At 44.2% G+C, this 21,196-nt stretch overlaps 2 protein-coding genes across 13 annotated transcripts in view; one reads left to right on the forward strand and one right to left on the reverse strand.

Annotated features, from left to right (window-relative positions):
* Positions 1-1,741: 1,741 nt before the first annotated feature.
* CYP51A1 (cytochrome P450 family 51 subfamily A member 1) lies at positions 1,742-12,025 on the forward strand. Its single transcript, XM_083826964.1, has 10 exons — positions 1,742-2,064; positions 2,286-2,384; positions 3,271-3,447; positions 5,871-5,997; positions 6,961-7,135; positions 7,277-7,396; positions 7,839-8,034; positions 8,593-8,688; positions 10,105-10,273; positions 10,939-12,025. Exons 1-10 carry the CDS (start codon positions 1,912-1,914, stop codon positions 11,115-11,117), a joined length of 1,491 nt encoding a protein of 496 aa, XP_083683090.1. The 5' UTR covers positions 1,742-1,911; the 3' UTR covers positions 11,118-12,025.
* Positions 12,026-12,455: 430 nt separating this feature from the next.
* AKAP9 (A-kinase anchoring protein 9) overlaps positions 12,456-21,196 on the reverse strand; it is a 110,203-nt gene continuing 101,462 nt past the window's right edge. For 11 of the 12 annotated variants that reach the window (XM_083826935.1, XM_083826938.1, XM_083826936.1 and 8 more), the window contains 9 exons: positions 20,355-20,566; positions 19,348-19,456; positions 18,239-18,424; positions 17,498-17,698; positions 16,884-17,116; positions 15,767-15,852; positions 14,964-15,084; positions 13,673-13,812; positions 12,456-12,999 (listed from right to left, as the gene is read on the reverse strand). In XM_083826935.1, the coding sequence (XP_083683061.1) occupies positions 12,956-12,999; positions 13,673-13,812; positions 14,964-15,084; positions 15,767-15,852; positions 16,884-17,116; positions 17,498-17,698; positions 18,239-18,424; positions 19,348-19,456; positions 20,355-20,566 (1,332 nt within the window). In that variant the 3' untranslated portion in view covers positions 12,456-12,955. Of the gene's footprint in view, positions 13,000-13,672; positions 13,813-14,029; positions 14,176-14,963; positions 15,085-15,766; positions 15,853-16,883; positions 17,117-17,497; positions 17,699-18,238; positions 18,425-19,347; positions 19,457-20,354; positions 20,567-21,196 lie in introns of those variants that run through there. The other variant, XM_083826946.1, reaches the window with a different exon arrangement.

Genomic DNA, 21,196 nt, shown 5'->3' on the forward strand with positions numbered 1-21,196 from the left:
CCTCTTTGATTTCCAAAGTGGTCGTTTTGTTAAAAAATGTACTTAAACTTATGAAAACGTTAGTAGATCTCGAATCTATTACATCAAGTTGTTTTATTCAGTGCTGTGAAATTCCCATCTTAAATTATTGAATAATGTTTATAAACAGAAAAAAAATGTTCATGGTTTTAGCATGTTGCTTGCAACAAATTTTAGTGTTCTCCGAGGCTGTATGAAAATACAGTGAGCATTCTGAGCATCTTTCTAGCTTACTTTTTAGAGCAGGAAGAAGTAGGCTGTTTCCCAGTAATTGCAGCATACAGGAGGTTTGTGTTTGGAAACAGGGAATTGGGAGTCCAGAAGGATAACGTGTTGCCTTAATGGATATAATGGAAAGGCTGCTATAGGTACATCAGTGATAAAAAGAACAGGGAAATTGTGGGCCCTCTCCAGAAGGAAACAGGAGACCTGGTCACCCAATGACTTTTTTGCCTCAGTCTTCACAGGCAAGAGCTCAGCCACATAGCCCAACCTGCAGAAGGCCAAGGCAGGGACTGGGAGAATGAAGAACTGCCCATGTAGGAGACCAGGTTTGAGACCTGATAAGGAACCTAAAGGCGCACAAGTCCATGGGACGTGACGAGATACATCCACGGGTCCATGAGGGAACTGGCAGACGTAGTTGCTACTGTCCATCATATTTGAGAAGCTGTGGCAGTCTGGTGAAGTTCCGACTGAGTGGAAGAGGGAAAACGTAACCCCCTTTTTTGAAAAGGGAAAATGGAAGACCCAGGGAACTACAGGCCAGTCAGTCTCACCTCTGTGCCCAGCAAGATCATGGAGCAGATCCCCCTGGAAACTTTGCTAAGGCACGTGGAAAAATATACTCAAAATATCAGCCTGACCTGACCTCTGGCTGTGTAAGGCCAGATGCCCTGCCTTCCTATCATTTGGTAATGACCGCTAGCCCTCAGGTTGTTCTTGCGACTTTCCGGTGCCCTTTCATCTTGTGCTGAAACTTCTGGCTCACAGTCCTCCGTATCCTTACCTGTCCTACCTTCTGCTTCTGGTCACCTTTCTGGACTTTTTTTTTCCCTACATTTTAAAAATTACACCCTTTTCCTGCTGCTCTGCTCTGGAGAGGTGATGTTTACCCCTTCATCCTCAAGTGGCAGGATCAGCCGGTGGCAGCGCCACGAGGGTGCAGGGAAGCCTTCTGAGCACAGGCCCGCAGAGAAAGCACCTCTTCGGGACCCAGCACACGAAGCGCGCTTCCCTCGTCCCGTGGCTTGTCCCTTTTTCAGGGCCGATGGTCAGATCTCGGTGCGGGGGGCGCCTCCAGTGCTGCCCTCGGGCCGTGCCGGTGCCCCTCCTTGGTGAGCCGCGCTCTGGGCCGCCCGTCTCCCCTACTGCTGCTGCTTCAGGCGCAGCTCCCGCGGAGAGGCACCAAGGCACAACCCCGCAGAGCTGCTGCCCGAGCTCCCCGCCGCCCGAGCGCCCACGCGGGGCCCGAAATTAACCGCTGGTGCCGTGGGGCAGCGTCCCGGCCCCTCAGCTCCGCGGGGCTCCCCTCAGGCAACGCCCGCCCCCACAGACAAGGCCACCCTCCCCCCCGGCGCCATTTCGCGCACCGCCCCCTCCTCCCTGCCCCCGTCCCCGCCTCCCCGCCAGCCGCCCAATGGCGCCCGCGGCAGCCCTGCAGACGCCGTCACCCCGTGCCGCGCGGGCCGCCATTGGCCCGGCCGGCGGCAGGCGTCACATGGGCAGAGATCAGCCCAGCGCGGGGGGGGCGGGCCTCGACACCTCCCCCCCGCCCCCCCCCGCCCCACCCGCGGCGCGCGGGCGGCCGTTGGCCGTGAGGCGGCGGCGGTTACCGGTGAGGCGGCGGTTATCCGTGAGGCGCCCGGCCGGCCGGCCGTTACCCGTGAGGCGATGCTGAGCCTGCTGGAGGTCGGCGGCTCGCTGCTGGAGCGGGTGGCCGTCGGCAACCCCCTGTCCCTGGCGCTGGCCGCCTCCGCCTTCGCCCTCAGCCTGGGCTACCTGCTGCAGCTGGGCTACCGGCGGCACGTCGGCTCCGAGCAGCGGGTGCGAGCCGCGAGGGGGACCGGGGAAGGAGGTGGTGGAGGCCGGCCGGGAGAGGGCCCAACGCAGCCGGGGGGGCCTGGGGGGGCTGCCCGGGGACGGCTGCGGAGGGGGGCGGTGGCGCCGGGTGCTTCGGGCCAGCTGCGGGCGCCCCGCCTGTCTTCAGAGACATCTCATCAGTCTCTGAAGAAAATTCAGTATTTACTTTTCTCTTTCTTCCTCAGAAATACCCACCCTATATTTCATCAAACATCCCTTTCCTTGGGCATGCGATAGCATTTGGAAAAAGTCCCATTGAGTTTCTGGAAAACGCTTACGACAAGGTAGGTTTTCTTACATGAATGGCTCAGTGTGTGCTGAAATGCTTTTGTGTATTTATTAAGTTCTGTTTAAAAACTGTTCAGTCTCTCTTACTGCCTTGAAGATGGAATGGAGCATGCACAGTAGGCTGTGGTTTCTTCAGACTGTTGAATTAAATTGTAGTTGAATCACAAATTAATTGAAAATCCATTTTCATGATGTTATTTTTTGCATTAACAGGGAACTTCTAAGCTCACTCTTTCCTAATATGCTGACTGCCTCTGTAGGTGATTTTATGACTCTTAAGGTGCTCAGCAATGTTAAAAGGGCTGGTGCATAAAACCTTGGTGATTTAAACAGCCCAAAAGAAAGGGTCTAAGGCAGTAGAGCCTTTATTCCAATAAAGTCAGATGTATTGATATGTTTCAGATTGTCTAAAACTTTCTGGAGTCATAAGCTTAAATCTTAGCTTGGTTAGCTTGGAGAAAGACAAGTTTAGTATGTGAGCATCTGTTAGAGTTGACATTTAATGTTTAAAATCTTATTTGCTCTTAATTATCAGTGCATAACTCCAAATCCGGATTTTTTCCAAGACAGCATTTGTAGGTTACTGGAGGCTGCTGCATGTCTTGTAGTCTTTCTGCCAGTTCTCATGGTATCACTTTTTTCCCTGATTTTTTTTTAAACGTAATGGTTTTACAGTTTGCAAGGTGACACGTTAGTTATATCACTAATAAGTCTATTGAGAGAAGAATTTAAATATGGTTTAAAATATTTCTATCTTTATTAGATCTCTAACTGTTTCTTAGAGGAATAATGATTTGTAGAAGCTTGTACATAAAGAGAAAATGATTGCATGATTCATGTTCCTACTTTTTTTAAAATAAACTGTTACTTCTTTCCTCCTAGTATGGACCTGTGTTCAGTTTCACGATGGTTGGCAAGACATTTACCTACTTGCTGGGTAGTGATGCAGCTGCACTGCTCTTCAATAGCAAAAATGAAGACCTGAATGCAGAGGATGTATACTCTCGGTTGACGACACCTGTTTTTGGAAAGGGAGTTGCTTATGATGTCCCTAATGCGGTATGTATTTTACGTATAAAACGAGAAGAAAGCTAGGAGAATTAAATTCTGACTAGACGGCTGTGAATGCTTGGCTCGGTGTGCTGGTGTTTGCTGTTCCTGTGCAATCCTGGCAGAAGGCAGGGTGCAGTTGTACTTTCACTTGGATGATCGAGCCTGAGCACGTTATTTACTACCTGACCGTTTGTTAGTCTGGAAGTATTTTTAGTTTTAGAAACCACCGAATCCCACCATAGAGGAAAACTGGTAGATGGTCTTTATTCTTTTCCTTCCCTTAGACATGTCACTGACCACAGTTTCCTTTGTGAGCAATTGGGTCTTCCTTCCGAGAGAGCTTTGAGTGCTAGTTTCTCATTCATGTCAAATTATTACTCCTGCATATAGATTTGGCATGGCAATTGGCACCACGAGGTTTGTCTTGCTAGGACCAAAATCAGGCTGTGTGTGTTTGCAGAGGGCAGTCTGCCTGGGTCTGGCAGGAAGGTCGCTGTGTCATGTGCCATGGTTTCCGAGCTAAGTGCTGGCTGTTGCCTTGCCTCTGTGTGTGGCTGGTAGTGCTGGACAGATGTAAGCTGCAGAATCTGCTTCTCGTGGGAGAGACTTGCTCCGCTGGCAGTCTGTTCGGCGTGTGGTGACATCGCGGTCTGTTGTGCAACTGGGCAGGCTCGTAGCAGAGGCAGCCCTGTGTCCACCACCTACTGCTCTGTTCTGAGATAAGGTCCCTAGGCTTACACAAAGGGTGTGCTCAAGCTCTGCTTTAGTCAGGAGACTTATCTTAGCACCCAGTAAGCCTTGCGAGCCTGTTATAAGTCTCCTTCATTCATACCTTTGGTAGTGGAAGGACTTCTCCTTTTATATTTCTGACAATTAAGTTTTTTCAGAAAATCACCTGGGCTACTTTTTTTCCATGGCTGGGCGATGCAGGGATTTTGCTGTTGGCACGCACTGATTAACCCTAGAGACACGTTCCCCTGTATGAAGCTAACAAGGTAGCATGGCTGGTTGTGCCCGGAGTGCATTTTGCTACAGCTGAACAATTTTTTTTGTGTAGTGCTACTGCTGTGGCTTGATGTCAGACATCTGGGAAGGTGTTTGGAGGGCTGTTCAGACCTTCGTTGGGCATCCTGCCAATGGTGGGTCATCCAGGACTTTCTTTTAGGGCCCCCTTCTCTCTGCTGAAGCTGCTTAGTCTCCTCCTCCTCAGTCTGACAGGGGCTTCCAGTCCTGCTTTAGAAGAACCACCCCTTACAGTTGACTGCTTGTTTGAATGTAATTAGGACTCTTTGAAAGGAAGTTCCTTGTTTACCAGTAATTCTGGTAATTAGGTTTGTCAGTCTGCGTTATCAGTTCACGTTCCCTCTGTCTCCTCCCTCCAGGCCTTGTGCTGGTGGTTTCTCTTGGAGCGGCACTGCGATGACACAGGGTGTGCTCCCTGACTAGTGCCATCCATCGTGTGGGACAGTGCCACCTCGCTGTGGGGCAAAACGCGCCTGTCCCCTGCTCTGCTGCGCGTGTGCCCCTGGCAGAGTGCTTCCAGCAGCCCAACTGCCTTCTGGAAACGGAAGTTCCTAGGAAGTGACCTTTCTTTTTATGCCTTCTTTTTCGTAAATAACTTTAGAGTGCATGGAGAGCCCTTTGTGGGACGGCAGTCTTTGGTCAGTTGTCCCCGGTGTAGTGCAGCTCTGTAGGACAGATGCTCTAATCCATACTCGGGGCTTCAAAATTATTTGAATAACTTTGAGTCCCATTGACCCACTGAATGGTTCCCACGTGGTAGTGAGCTTTTTACCGGTAGGTTTATTAGCTGTGAGTCCATATGCAGAAAAAAGAGAAGGTGAGAGGGACGTGAAGGTTACCGTGTCCCGAGGAAATGGCTTGCTTCGTGCTTCTGGGTCAGCCTTTGTGGGCAGTGACATCCTGGGGCCTTGTAAAGGAGCGGCGTGTCCCTGGAGCAGAGGTGCGGCGGTTCTGCACGAGGGAAGGGGAAGCGAGGAGGCTGCACACCAAGGAACACAGACTGAACCCAAACGCTGCAGGCATGGGTCTGATCAGCTACGTGTCTATGTATGTCGGTGATAATCAGGTACATGAAGCGCATTCCATATTTCTCTGGACTCTCTTGAGTGCTTCAGCGCTAATGCTTAACAAAGAAAATGTTTTATTTTCTGTTTTGGCACTGTACAAGAGAGAATTGTTGATCCCTTCAGCTAGTACTTTGCTTGGATGTTACTAAACTTTTGCTTGAAAAACAAACAAAAAAAAAAGGTGAAAAATGGAATATTACCTATTGCTTCAAATTTGGGTATCTGTTGTACCCTATGAACCAAATCTCTTTTTTACTCTTTTATGTTGTAATGCAAATAATATGAAGCTGTTAGTGATGATCCTTGTTCTGATTGCTTCTTCTGTTTTGATTCCCCTAGGTATTTTTGGAACAGAAGAAGATGCTCAAAACTGGGCTAAATATCGCCCAGTTTAAGCAGCATGTATCTGTGATCGAAGAAGAAACAAGGGAGTATTTCAAAGCATGGGGAGGGAGTGGAGAAAAAAGTAAGCAAGATCAGCTGCATTTTTACTTGGATTTTCTGGGAAGGAATGAAGGTCGATGCAGGGTATAACAGTATGTTTTGGGGAATGATTTACTGCAATATTAAATTACAAATGATGTAGACAAAACTGTACTGAACATCAGAAGAAATAAGGAAAATGCAGTTCTTGTTTAATCAAATCTAAGGCTATTGGAGAGTGAAGCTGCTCAGAAAAATCATTGACGGGCCTTAGGGACTGTTCTACTTGTGCTTTCTTGGTCTGTCAATAGTGAGCATACCTGTCGCTGGCTGCATCATGCTGGATTTGCATGGTACCAGTCACTTCAGTGTGACTGTTTCTTAGCCCTTTTGAAAAGATACTGTGTGACCTCCCGTAGTGTCTGTAAGAGATCTTAGCTTCTGATCACCTGCGCTGCAGCTGTGGAAGTGACACTGTTAGGTTGGGAGCTGAGTGGAATTCTTCTAATTCCCACCTGTCTTTCCATGTCTGCTAGACATAGCCCATCAGTACTCTTGCAAGCCCACTGTGGCACACTGGTGTCAGAAATAGGTAACAATGATTCAATGAGCAGCAAAACTAGCTGTGTGCCCATGGATTTGGATATCAAGTATAAGTTTTTGTGTGGCTTCTTTTGTTAAGGATTAGACTTGTGCTGTGTTGTTTACTTGGGAAGCATTGATAGCTTTCCTAGAAAAAAAATCTAGAAAAATACCTCTAGAAAAAAGTTGTTGAAATCAAGTGATCTAATTTAAAAGCTATTAGATGAGAGAGACCTGATGAAAATCACAGAAATTTAAAATCACATACTTCATTCCAGGGAAAGCAAGCTAAAACTATTTAAAAAATATTATGTATTCAGTTATTTATTGTCTTCTCCAAAATACAAATAAGTAGTAGCCTGTAAACCGTAACATCTTGCCTAAAATACATCTTCAGTAACGCTTCTTTCAAATCTTTCCTCAGATCTGTTTGAAGCCCTTTCGGAACTTATCATTTTGACAGCAAGTCATTGCCTACATGGCAAGGAAATAAGAAGCCTGCTGAACGAGAAGGTGGCGCAGCTCTACGCCGATTTGGATGGGGGCTTCACGCACGCTGCCTGGCTGCTGCCCGGCTGGCTGCCTCTGCCGAGCTTCAGGTACCAGAAATGAGACTGAAGCAATTGAAGCATTTTATCCAAACCCCTTTGTTCCCATCTTCCAGACATCCCAGTAAATCCTTACTAAGGATTTAGTGTTACTTCTTACAAAGTTGCTAACAGATGTGTTTTGAATCGCAGACGTCGAGATCGAGCACACAAAGAGATAAAGAATATTTTCTACAAGGTTATCCAGAAACGTCAGAATTCTGAGGAAAAGGAGGATGACATGCTCCAAACGCTACTGGATGCTTCATACAAGTAAGCAAAGGGGTTGAAGACTTGTCATTTAAGAAAAGTGTATATATAGAGAGAAGCAAATAGATATTTTACTTCAGGTTTGAGCTGTTTAGTTTAAAACTGTCTACCAAACAATAAGAAAGATGTTTTTTGTAGTTGCCAGCAATTGATCCTAGCTGTCTTCCTAAAAAGTTTACTTAGAGATGCTGACTTAGACTTCTCAGACTTTCAGCAACATCTGGCTGTGCAGGCGTGATTTTCTTCAGGGCTCCCAGGGAGTCTGCCTCCCCTGTTCTCCCTTTTCCCTCCTGCTAGATCTTCAGCTGCTGCATTTAGGGTGGACAACGCAGGAGGAGGAGGACGAAGTAGATTAGAAGAAATTGTAAACACTGCTGTAACTGGAATCCTGATGAAGTGAAGCTTTAACTTGACACCCTTTAACCCCTTAACGCCCCTCTAACAGGGATGGCCGCCCGCTGACAGATGACGAGATAGCTGGGATGCTTATTGGGTTGCTCCTGGCAGGGCAGCACACGTCCTCCACCACCAGTGCCTGGCTTGGCTTCTTCATAGCCAGAGACAAATCGATACAGGAGCAGTGCTATGCAGAACAGAAAGCGGTTTGTGGAGATGACTTGCCACCATTAACTTATGACCAGGTCTGTATGTTATGTTATTCCTGAGGGATATTGTTAAACTTCTAGATTTTCATTTTTAAAAAAAAAGTCAAATATAGTCATGTACTTTGTGTTAGAATCGTGATCAGTGACAAGCAGTCAGTGATAACGCTGTTTCCCAATATGTCTCCTGTGTCTCTTTGAGTAACTTTTCAGTCTGCTGCTATTTTTTATCAGCATTGACTAAGGAAACTGCACTTACTACAAGCGCTTTTCAAAACATTTGCTGCATAGAGCAGGAAGATCCTCATATCCCTACTGAGGAACTGGATGTGGTGTTATTTCTTTTAGTCAGGCATCAGAAAGCACTCGTGAGACAAATCGGTCAGATAAGACAGGAACTGATGGCACTGGTCAGAGCGCTTTAATTCCTTGCCTTAAATGAATCAAAGGAAAAATTGTCAGGGTAGCAAATGAAGCACATGTAAATATGAGCTGCTTGTTCTTTGATTTGGTTATTTATTTGTTCTTAAATGGTGTAAAATACCCTTTTTGTGCAAGTGGGTATATCTTGATGCATCGTTTACTTTATCTTTGCAGCTCAAAGATCTCTCTTTGCTGGATCGCTGTCTGAAAGAAACTTTAAGGCTCAGACCTCCTATAATGACCATGATGAGGATGGCCAAAACTCCCCAGGTGAGCTCGCCTGTTGGCTCTCGCTTTGCTTTGGGAGAACAGGGCTGGAAGAGGCCGGGTGGGAGGTGTCTCACTGGACAGAAGGAAAAATGGGAGCGTGTATTGCGGGCTGTAAGGGTCTGATGGCTTCTGGGTTGTACCCGTGGGAGTGTAGCCGGAGCTGATTGTGGGAAGAGAGTGCTGCTTGGTGCCTGTGAACTTCACAGGAATACTGGTGTCCAGGTTTCTGGGCAGTCGAGGTGTTGATGACCTGTAGGGATTAGGGGGCCACCGAGGTGGTCTGGGGCTGGATGGGTTTTGTTCAGCCTGGAGGAGGGAGGGCTCTGAGTGGCCCTGCAACAGCCACCCAGTACCTGCGAGAAGGTGGCTGACAGGTTGGAGCTGGGCACCTCACTGACATGTGCAGTGGGACAAAATAGGTGAGGTCCCACAGGGATGGAAGGAAACGTTGTTAGGATGAGTAAGGGGTGGAGTAGAGGCTGTGGCACCTCCCTCCTTAGTGGGTTTCCCGACCGGCTGGGCAAAGCCCTGTACAGCCTGCTCTGCGCCGGTCCCTCCCCGCTCCAAGGACAAGGGCAGCGAGCCAGCAGTGACCACAGGACGCCGTGCAGTGAGGTAAATGCCTGCTGCAAGTCTGGCACTTAACGGCCCCAGTCTCACAGGAGTCTCAGCTTGAGTGAGAAGTCACAGACCCTGGTGCTCTGCTGGTTGTCTTCAGTTTGTTGCTTTGTTTGTATCCTTCAGATAGACCCCAGGATGCCACTGGCCTTCTTGGCTGCAAGGGCGCAGTGCTGGCTCATGGTCTTGCATCTGTAGAGCCCACAAGAGCTGTAGGCTGTCTCTAGGTTTTAAGCTTTAAAAAAAATCTGGAAAGGTACACTTCAGGATAATGCGAGCTAAAATCTAGATAAACTGAAATCAAAACAAGCAAACAAAACCCTACTAAGGCATAGTTGTTATCTCTGAAGACAGGCAGAAGTGAGCTGAGTACACTGCTAAGTTGCAGGATACCTAATAACCTAGACTCAGGTGTACAGTAAGTCAGTCCTGGTCCCACACCTCACTGAGCTGGAGGAAGGTGTAGCCCCTCCTTCCCCTCTTACTCAGCAGAACTGATCCTTTCTTTTCACTGTCGTTCTTGCTTGGGATCTTAATCTATAAATGGCAGCCCCAAGCCTTGTGGTTTGCCAGGTATTTTAAATAGCTATCTTGGAAAAATTTGGCTTGCTCTTACATAACAATACAAGCTAGGCAAATCTGAAATAAAATTTGCTGTGCTGCATTGATTTCAAACTGACTTAGCCAAAATCTCTTCCGAGATTTGAGTCCTGTGATTACAGAACTTAAGGTAATGCTCTCAAAAGAAAAAAAGAGAGAAATGTGGTGATGTGTGGGGTCTTGTCTCTTCCCTCCTAGACTGTTGCTGGCTACAGTATTCCCCCCGGCCACCAGGTCTGTGTATCTCCCACTGTCAACCACCGCCTGAGGGACTCGTGGAAAGATGCGCTGGACTTCAAGCCTGACCGCTACCTTCAGGATAACCCAGCAGCAGGGGAGAAGTTCGCGTACGTTCCCTTTGGCGCTGGTGAGTAACTGCGTGTGGTGAGGAAACAATGTGCTTCCTGGAGTGAGTACGTACACCTTGTGCTCGCTGTCCCACAGCATCTCCCAGTGCTGTGGTAGCTGAGGAGATTTTTTTCTTTCGTTTGCTGCCTGGAAGTTTTCTTACTGTGAAAGTGCTGCTAACAGAATGAAGGCGATAGTTCTCCATTAGGCATAGTTGCATAAGTGACTCAGAGGAGCAATTGAAAAAAGAAATCTTTGTTACTATGTTGCATTTGAGTTTATTCAAGTCTTTTAAAGTCAAGGTAAAAAATTCATAATATGAAGTCATTTTAAGGCAGAGAGAGAAGTCTATGTAGATATGCATAACTGCCCAAACAGCTTGCAGATAAGACCACAGTATGGGTATAGTCAATGCTCTTTTTTTTGAATTTTACAAACTCTTCCTCAGCGTTGCATAAGTTAATGCATTTTGGTGAAAACAGCACAATCTCTTTGCATAAACCACAGTATTTTGAGTGAAAGCTTAAGAAAACAAGACTTTCATAAATGACATAAGTACATTTGCAGGCTCAGAGCCTGATTGCTTCTTTTTAAACAATTACAGTCCACAGAAAACTTCTGAAGTTAATTTGTCAAAGGTGATGTAACTACACATTCTAATTGCTTTTGTGGCTTTCCTCCTAGGCCGTCATCGCTGTATTGGAGAAAACTTTGCTTATGTCCAGATCAAGACGATTTGGTCTACCTTGCTTCGTTTGTATGAATTTGACCTCATCAATGACTATTTTCCAACTGTCAATTACACAACAATGATACATACACCCAATAACCCCATTATCAGATACAAGAGGAGGTCTCTGTAAAGCCTGGAGCTCAAACAGTAAGTTGTGTAAACTAACAGACTTGTGAGTAAAATTGTAACAAAGTGAAGGCAAATGGAAACTGTTGCTTCTACTGTAGGAGAGCAACAGTAATCTGCCACCTGCAGTGCCTCTACAGCTGTTTCATTTGTTTTCCCACACAAGTTAATGCTGCTGTGTATGACTGCTTGTTCTATCACCTTCTTGCTGCATTTTTTGAAAGAGAAACTGTCTTCTATGTGTGTTACACAAGGTGCATGCGACTCCCTTTAAGGTGAAGAAATGAGTTACTTCTACCAACCAAAATCTTTGCTTCTGAAAAATAATTGAAAATAATTTTTACCCAGCTACTGAGGGGTGAAACTCTGTACCGTGCCCTGTATCCCATTACTGTGACTAGTGGGTACAAGGTACCAACGGGGCAGGCACTTGCTTGGTGTCCTACTGCAAACAGAATCACGTCAAAGTCTGCCTGGGGGCTTGGCTGATTTGTGAAAGTGCCCACGTAATTATTTAAAACAAAAAATGTGACTAGACAGCTGAGTGGGAGGCAGACCACAACCATATTGGTAGAAAAGTCTTCTGTAAATCAACACGCTAAGTTAAATGTCTAACTTGAATGGGTTGTAAAAGAGGTTTGGAAAGCAACAACTAATTTGCTTAAAACAAATAATTCTGAGAGATAATCATCTCTGAAAGCATGATGTAAATATGAAAGTAACAATAGGCTGGCCACCTTCCCTTTGTAAATAACATGCTCGTGTGTAGAAGGGCCGTTAATTAAGTTAAATGTCTGACTGTTTCCCTTTGTACTGCATTATGCAGGATTCTTACACGGTGTTTGGTTCATGAGTGGTGATAAATGGTCATGAGCTCCAGCTCGGGAGTTTTGAATTAAATTTATAAAGAAACTGCTTGTGGAAGTTTTTTCTCTGCTCAACCTTGTCTCTTTTGGAAAGATTTTCTAAGTGAATCTATTCTTACAAGAAAGAAATGAGTGCGTTAACGTTAATCATGCAGACCTTTGCTCCCCCAGTCCCACCTCCCTCCCCTGCCCCTTTCATCCCTGCTCCCTGCAGCAAGGGCTTGCCCAGTCCCCTGTTCCTAACGCAGGTGTAATTGTTACAAAGCCTCTGATGGAGGAGCGCATCTTCCCTTCCAGCCCTGTCTCAGAAGCCAAGCTTACCCTTGTCCTCTCTTCTAGCAAGCAGCAGTGCTTTTGGAGTCTGAGAAAAGTGACGATGCAGCTGCCAAAACAGGAGCACAGGTGGCAGCAAGGTGTTCTACATGAAGCAGGGAGCGGTTCTTCAATGATAAGAACTTTCACAGAGTAGAACACAGTTAAAAGCATGAAGTCATCTTTATTTCAGTACTTTGACAAAATACCCATAAAATTCAAAACTTCTACCATTACAAAAATAGGTCTCTACAAGTGATATTCTGTCTGCACTGCCAGTAGCAAATATTACGGGAGTCGTGTAACTTCAGTAGCCTTGCCAGAAAAAGTGCAAGTGAACTTCTCCGAATGTAGCTCAATTTCCTTAGTACACCAGTTTCATCTTCGCACCCTTTTGATAAATACACACTTCATAAGTTAATCATTTAAATTAGCATTCCACAATATACATGTAATTTAATGATTTTTTTTGCATGACCACAAAGTGCCTATATACATAAATCCCAGTCTGCAGGGGTGTGCTGGGATGGAGCTACGCCCAGGCGCAGCGCTGTGTTCTGTTGGTCCCACACTATACATGTTGTACAGAAGCACAGAAGGAGCACGGGTTTGCAGAAGGCAGCCCACTGCCATCACTGTGAGCGATGGAGGTGGTGGAAAGGTATTACCTTCTCATAGAAGTGTGCAGCTGAGTGTACGAAGTCGAACCTGCAAGGCAGAGAATGATTTTAATTGCAGTACTTGGAGTAAGTAGGTGAGGTGACACGTTACTCAGATAAGCAAGCTTGAGAGATTTTTTTATGCAGGCAATCACTTAAGAACAAAGCTTCCTCAAATGATGGATTTTATGCTGAAGTAAGACTAGTGCAGTAACTGCCCCAGATCACCAAGTTTCATAAATTATGCCCCAGTGATCTGGCAATTTCCTTGATGCATTCCTTTTACAGCACCCAAAATTATCATCTATGGAACAAGATGGCTGTAACCTCTCTAATCAAAGTGGTACAGAGAAGTTTCCCTTGCACGCCAACTCCCAGTCTTTTGGGTATATTTTTTTCCATCCAGCTTAAACTCTTAAAAAGATGCCAACTGAATCCTTGGCGCGCATTTCTTAGACACCAGGGAAACCGAACATGTTACCGATAAACTCCAAATCTGTAATTAAAGCACACTTTCAGACCTCCCTTCCAAGAATTTAATAATTTTCTTTTTACTGTGCTGCTTTCCCTAATACAGAATAACCTCCGGTTTAAGGCAGAAAAAGCCTGAAATTGAAGCCGTTTATAACACATCCCACAGAAGCAGCACACACTTGTTGTTCTACCTTGCAACTCTGCCATGCGTTCCGCAGGAGCCCCATGAGGAGCACCTGAGCCCTCACCTGACTGCACGCTTCCCAGTCGCCTCTGCAGTGCCTCCAGCCGGTTGATATAGTCTGTTAGCGCTCTTTCGGGATCATAGTTCTGCAGCTGAGAACAGGCGAATGAGACTGGGTTCAAATCGGCATGCATACTGTGGAACCTAGGGCCAGAAGGACACACGTGTTTTTAAAAACCAGAACGTCAAATAATAAAGTGTCAGCAGACATAGCAGAATGCTGTAAGCAGAGATACCTACCGACTGCACGTCTGCTACCTTACCCACAGAGTACTACCTCCCTACCATTTACTGCCCGAGCCCTCAGACTGCCTCCCCCACTGAAACCGCCTTTCCCGGCTGCCTTTTCTTTCTACTGCACCTGATTTGTTCCTGCACTTCTCTGGGACAAAGACTGCAAAATCCTACTGAGACTGCAGCAGAAGCTGTAGGAGATTTTCTATTAAGAAGCTTGCGTGAAGGAGGACACGGCCATCTTTACAGGACTCTGGCTTTCTTCAGTACTTTCTATAAGTAAAAGTCCAGAATAGCTAAAATATACATAAATATACATATAGATGTAATGTATACAGATGTAAATCATTATGGGTGCCACAAACTAAGATTACAAACATTGAGGCGGTTTATATAAAAAATGAAGGACCAAAATGGCTCGAATCCAATCTGCTTTACTAGTTTTACTAGCTCAGAGCCCACAGCTCCACAAGAAGTTATCCAATGCTGACGACACTCTTAAAAAACTCACCTCTGGTGAAAAATAACTGATTTCACTGGCACCAGAATCACTGATACCTCTGGTATCACAGCTCTGGTTTAAACCAAAAGGGTTTAAACAAGAACAAGCAGCGGAGCTAACGAGCAGCTTCCAACCACGGTCTGGCCATGAGGCCACAGTAATTCGTCCCAGCCCACAGTGCCCAGCGCCACGGTGAGCTGCCCGGCCTGGCCCTGCTTCTCCCCCCTCCTCTGGCTGAGCGTGCCTGCGGCGGCGCCTCCCCGCGCCACCACCCGCTGCCACCCTTGGTCGCAGAGGTGAGGCTGCGCAGGTGCAGATCTGCAACAGTTCCACCCAGGGAACGGGACAGAAAACAGGCAGCAGAAGTCTGCGAGCTTTGGCTTTGATCAGGTGACAAGTAAAAAAGCAAATCAAAGGCCTGAGGTGCAACTTGCTATGTTTCCTGAGGAAAAAAATAAGATCTGTCATCAAAGTTTACAAACCTTATCAGTCAGCACTGAGACATTCATTTAGTTAAATGGTGTTCTGGCAGAGAATAAGAATCTGAAAGAAAACTTACTTATGCTGGAAGTTTATAGGAGATCTGGGAGGCTCCATGTCTGATCGAGACCTACAGGAATGTCTTTGCTCTCCATAAAGATCCATGCCACCAGAGAATGAATCGGGCCGTAATTCATTACCTAAACCCATAAAAAACATCGTCTTGAAACCTGAAAAAAACAAACCCCCAAAGCAATACCTTTTGCACTTCACTGGGGATTTTAAATGCAAGTTTTCTTTTTGTGTATCACACACTAAAAAAGGTGTTTAACAAAATGTAGACATTTGTTAAAACTAGATAAAACTAGAAAACCAGAGGTGAAATCCTAGCCTGATGTTAATGACAGAACTCTCACAGACTGAGCAGAACAGGAAAAAAAAACACTGCTGCTACCAAAAAAGACAAACAGAAAACCTTATTTCCCAAACTTTAAGCTATAACGAGAAGACAGACTTTTGTTCTTGGGAAAAGGCCAGGGAGGACAGTTCCAGAGGCTCTGCTGGCCCTGACTGTGGCTCTGCCAGGGACTTGCAGCCGCTTCCTCATCTGTCCCTTTCCTCAGCACTCCCTCTCAGAGCTGGGGGTGCAGATCTCTTGAGAGAAACTCCCTGATGCATTATACAGACTAGTGGTTGTTCTAGGTGTGGAAACTATCAGAAACCTGAGAAACAGGTTAGTCCAAGCAACTATAGCAAAAGGAAGGGGGCACAGCAGCCCATTCATTCCAGATGAGGAAAAGGCAAATTAAAAACCATCTTCATTAAGCAGCAGCATAACTTATTAATAGCATTTTTTTCAATCTTTACTGGACTACAATTTACCTGTGTTCTGGCTAAAGACATCCCTATTGATACTCAGTATACCAGAACCCGTAACTCTGTGCCATCGACGAACCAAGAACTTCATTCTGGAATTGAAAAACAAAATAAAAAAAGAAAACAAACTCAAAACTTCAGGCTAAATGAAACAGTCGTTAAAAAAAGTCTGCTTGTTATATTCTACAAGACAGACAGAAGAGTTCCTTGAATAGCAAGCAAAATTAACACATAGGCATTTAAAACCTGACAATTAAGTAGAAAGCTTCCTTTTACACATTCCCAGAGCCTCAGCAAATGATCTGTTGCCAAAATCTGCTTTCAGTTTCACCTCTGCCATTCCAGTGATTCCAGACGTACTACATAAGTCAAAGTGGACACGAAATGGGTCAAGCTACTGAAGAGCAGGGCATCGGCATTTTAAAATTGTACTAAATAAACTTTTTGCCCTGTCACATCCCCAAAATTGTACCAGCAGAGTGTTATGAGCAAAAGTCCCACTTACAGTAGGCATATGAATAGTTCCTAGAATTTATACTACGTACAAACTTCAGATCAATAGCAAGCAGAAATACTTGGGAGTTCAAACCTTTGTGAATGAGGTTTATTAGCAGCACAGCAGTGCCATGACAGTAATAGCCTTCACTTGTTCCTCCTCATCTATTCCTGTTCCTCCTCAGCCTGAGGCCTCAAAGGACAACACAGCTGGATAAAATTAGTTCATCAATCTGTATTATGCTTACGTGTAAGAATTTAACTGTTAAAGGAAATTAAGCTGCAGAAAATACCTTTGTAAATGAGTGCACACTCTAGAATTGCAACTAATTATCTTTCTAAAATTATGACCGTATCCAATATGTTCTGTCTTTGATTATCAGATACAGAGCCATGAGTATTTCAACTAGAATCAGACTGCTCAGTACCTCAGACAGCTTATTTCTGTTACAGAATTTACCCCTGCTCTGCTCAACTTGTCATCCTACAGAGTACCTACTACATTCGTGACTACCAAAAATGTACAGCTGACACAGGGTGGAACACGAGAAGTTATAGATTCTGTATATATGAAAATGATGAAAATGCACAGCCACAACTGCTCAGAACTTCCCTTCCTCCAGTTTACCTTGAAATCGCAATGGACACTCTGACCGCAGAACGAAACCTTGTAAAACCCTTTGAATGATGAGTGATGATTTCCAGGTCTGTGTAGCAAGGCTGTCCGCCCATTCGTGCAATGAGGGCCAGCGTGGCTTCTTCACACTCCTGGAATCCACCTAGTAACAGCAGCAAGTATTTTTTCTGATATATGAGAGCCTTCCGAAAGCTCTCTGCTCGTAGGTATTTGCCATAAATTCTCTGAAAGATGAAACACAGAAGAAGAACCATCAGTCTTAGGACTTTTAACGTTGTTACTCCTACAGCATTGCTGGGATTATGCATTTCTTGCTATCATGGAGAAGACCACACTACAGCTCACGCACGCTGAATATAGCTTCATAATTTGAGGACCACTTGAGCAGCAAGGAATGGAGCATGCACAAAATGACAACACAGGTGCTTGCTTAGCATTCTTGGGGAGAAAAGCTAACAGAGTTATGTATGTGAGGATAAGAACTTAAAATCTGAATTTAATCTGTTCACTTAGAATAAACAGAGTGAACTAAGTTACAAATAGGCCCAAACCAAAAAGAAAAATACCCAGTCAGAGTTATTATGCAAGCAACAAAGTTTTCCTACCCTTAAAATAACATTTTCAGAATCTGATCCCAGTTCTCTGAGGAAAGCTTCGCTCCTGATTTCTGCTCTCAACTTGGACAGCTCTGCATCTGCTTGTTTCAAAGACTTCTGCAGTGATAGCTTTTCTCTGTTCCAATTTTCCTTCTCAGAGGCAACAAGGGTATCGATATTAACTCCAAGATCTGATGAGTGTCTAGAAGACTGAAGGGGAAAGAAATTGAATTTGAGCCACACAGTTTGGAAAAGCCTGAGCTATGTCATTCTAGTCATTGGTTTAGTTGAGAGTTCATTAAATTACTGAGAAAAAGCTACTGACTGAAGGGATCTGAGGTCATACTGGCATCCTAACACCTCAGATACAGTGAGTTTTGGAGCCTGTTCAACATCCTAGAAAAATATAGCCACTCCAAAAAATGTTAAAAAATAATCCCTCTTGTTGAACCATACCAGCCTCATGATCTTGAAGCTACCAGGATCTATTTGCTGCTCGTCTGGGTGAATAAATACAAACCAAAGTAAGAAGCATTTTGAATTCAGCAAGACAAAGGTGGTTAAAATCACAAAGTGTACATTAAACAGTGAGTCAGGATGTCTAGACCATAGGGCAAGAATATCTCACAGCCATTTACTCTGCAGGAAGAAAGTCAAGAAAGTCAGATAGCTTGAGCATTAGGGTAATCTCACAGCATGTCACTTTCATGCCTATATATACTTCATGAATTAGTGCCACTAAAGACATACATAGTCTCCAGAAGTTTGTCTGTGCTGATATCTCCTCAGTTCTTCCTCCAGTTTCATAACAGCATTCCTCAAATTATTCTTTTCCTCACTCAGCCTGCTGACAAAGCCTGTCAGCTCAGCATTTTGTCGCAGCAGCCGTTCAGTCAATGAGCTAGACGGAGTTCCTGGTGGCAGCGTGAGCTTTAGCTAGAAGGAAAAAAGAAAACCAAACAATTTTCATTACATTTGTGTTGCCAACTTGGAAATAACTTTTGCTTGCAGTAAAAATCCTTTTGTGGATAATGGCAATAACTTTGTCATAACTTATACAGAGAAAACAGAAGTGTACATGAAATCGAGAGGTTAATGCGACTTTTTCTTCTATGCTCACCGTGTATGTAACAGCAGGATGTTTTCATGCAAGTTCAACTATTCCAACTGTAACAACATGCAAAGCTTTTTTTTCCTTTTCTTTTTCTTTTTTTTTTTTTTTTTTAAATTTTGCTTAGATTTATCTAACTTAAAGGAAGGAAAGACCCAAAGCTTTTTACAAATCGCGTTGAATACACTTGCTTAAAATGCAGGTAAGGACCCAGCCAAGCTGAGTTAATATCAAATATTGCTGAAATCTTTGTAACAGGTTACCTCAGTTCATGTTTTATACAAGTGCACACTGCTCAGTTTCTGACTGCCTTTCCTTTGGTAATTACAGGGCAATTAAAGTAAATGTGTTGTACCAACACAATATAGTAAATGTTGACTTTAATATCAGAAAGTACTAAGAATAGCTTCCTCAGCAAAAGAAATATTGCTGAAAACGTATTTTAATAAAGAAAAGCTAGGAGATTCAAAAGAAAATTAGGAGATTCAAAAATTAGTAATTATAAAGGGAAAGTCTTAATTTGAAGTTTGAAGATTTGGTTTTAAGATAATTAAAATTAAAGAAAATAATAATAAAAGGAATAGGGGGAGGTTTACACTTCACCAGCTCCAAAGCAGCATACTGACTAGAGGAGATTTTCCGCCATGAATTACAGAGCTGGATAGCCACAGATTTAATTACTTGCTGCTTTCCACTCACATCTCATCATCCAAAATCTCCCACTGAAGTTGTAACATTGCACTCTCACCTCTTCCAGATAGGACAATCCAGGTAGTTTCTGCAGCTCTGAAATAACTTCTTCAATAGCATTCTGTATTGCAATGAAGTCTTGATCATCTGCTGTTTCAAACTGCAATCTGAAATTACATCGAGAGTCAGCAGCACGCATGGTCTAACAGCACAAAGCCGGACTAACGCAGCAGCCACACCGTGTGTCAGTAAGCACACACTGGACCTTTAGCAAATCCTGTCAGCAGAGTTACCAGAGAGATGTCAGCGTAATCAAATCATTCAGGGACCCTCAGGTATTTAAATTAAATTGGCTCAAATGCATAATGAATTTGCATTGAAGAATTTTACTAATTCTGAGAAGAGAATATTCTACATGAAGAACATTTAGAGATACAACTTATCTGTTGTATCCATTCGAGATAAATCTTAGGGTATTTTTAAGACATAATCCATTTCATTTTACCCAAATGTTTCAGAATAAATGTTTAATATTAAATCACCATCACAGCTACTGAAAAAAAATAAAAATCTCCTACACTATTTTTTTTTCCATAAGGAGACAGTATCCCAAGCAAATAAGAATTAAGATCCACTTCACTTGACTACAAAATATAACTGGGGGGGTGGGGGTGTGTGTGTGACATGACAACTAGGGAGATATATCCATAGCAGTGATTCCCATATTCTTCCCCTTACACAGTGATTTTTTAGTTACTGAATTGTTTTGAAACAATCTTTTGCCTACACCATAACCACATAAATCTCATCATTTTGCAGAGAAAGAAGACAATTTTGTTGGAACTTATAAAGGACCATGTTAAACATGAAAGAGTTAACAAAGCACTTGGCAATCTGATCCTGTCTTACATCAGCACATCAAGTAAAAATAAGCATGTACTATAAACATAGAAAAACAGAAAAATTAGTTAGGCTTATAGTATGTGAACTATGATTAAAACCTGATATATCAGCTTGCTGGCTGCTGTTAACAAACAAAAACAAATAGCTGAAGACTGGTCTAACCTGCTAGCAGCTTTTCGAGCCAACTTCTTCAGCTTTGGAGATGCATTTTGCAGCTTTTGTCTGACATTTTCCAGAATTTCCGTAGCTGCAGACAGGTCTCCTCCTCCTCCTCCTGTCAGCGTGGGGTAGGTTGATCCATTTGTCTCAGCTCCTTCCATTTTTTGCTGGAGAACCCAATTTCTCGTTCTCTCATTGGGTGTATCCCAAGTAGTCTGTACATAGATATATACACATTTCAAATGCGTGTATACTGCTTTAAAATAAAAATAACAAATCTGAAACACACTCATAATTAAAGAACACAAAATTCTGAGACTGAAAGGAGTGCAGTGTGACTACACTACTGCAGTGTATCTTTACAACTGTTTGTTGTGAAAGGTACAGTGTGATGCCTTTCCTGATTAAGATCTAGCAGTCACTGATCTAGAGTGTGAAGCCATTCAGTACACTCAGCTGGTAAGAAGCCACCCAGCCTTTCATTTTTTTCCATCATCATTTCCTTTACCAATTGGGCCTGGAACTTGGGCAATGGTGCCCAGATGTTTTTGGGACCAATTCACAGTCAGAGAAATAGGACTGGAAATGCCCACTATGGTCACGAGTCACAGATATTTTACTACAGTGTGGTACCAATGAGAAAAACCAACAAACAAAACCCAGTCAGGGTTCTACAGATGTCCCAGGAAGCAGCAGGAGATTCACTGTTTGGTACTCCAGGCAGATCCTGGAAAGCAGATCACACTGAGGCAGGAAAAAGCCCCAGGAGCCACCGCCAACTTGATCCAAGGGAAAGTTGTTCCCTGACCACGCTGCTGGCAGTTACCTCTGAGCGGGACAGCAAC

Source organism: Anser anser, assembly GCF_964211835.1.
Source record: "Anser anser genome assembly, chromosome: 2".
Lineage (NCBI taxonomy): Eukaryota > Metazoa > Chordata > Aves > Anseriformes > Anatidae > Anser > Anser anser.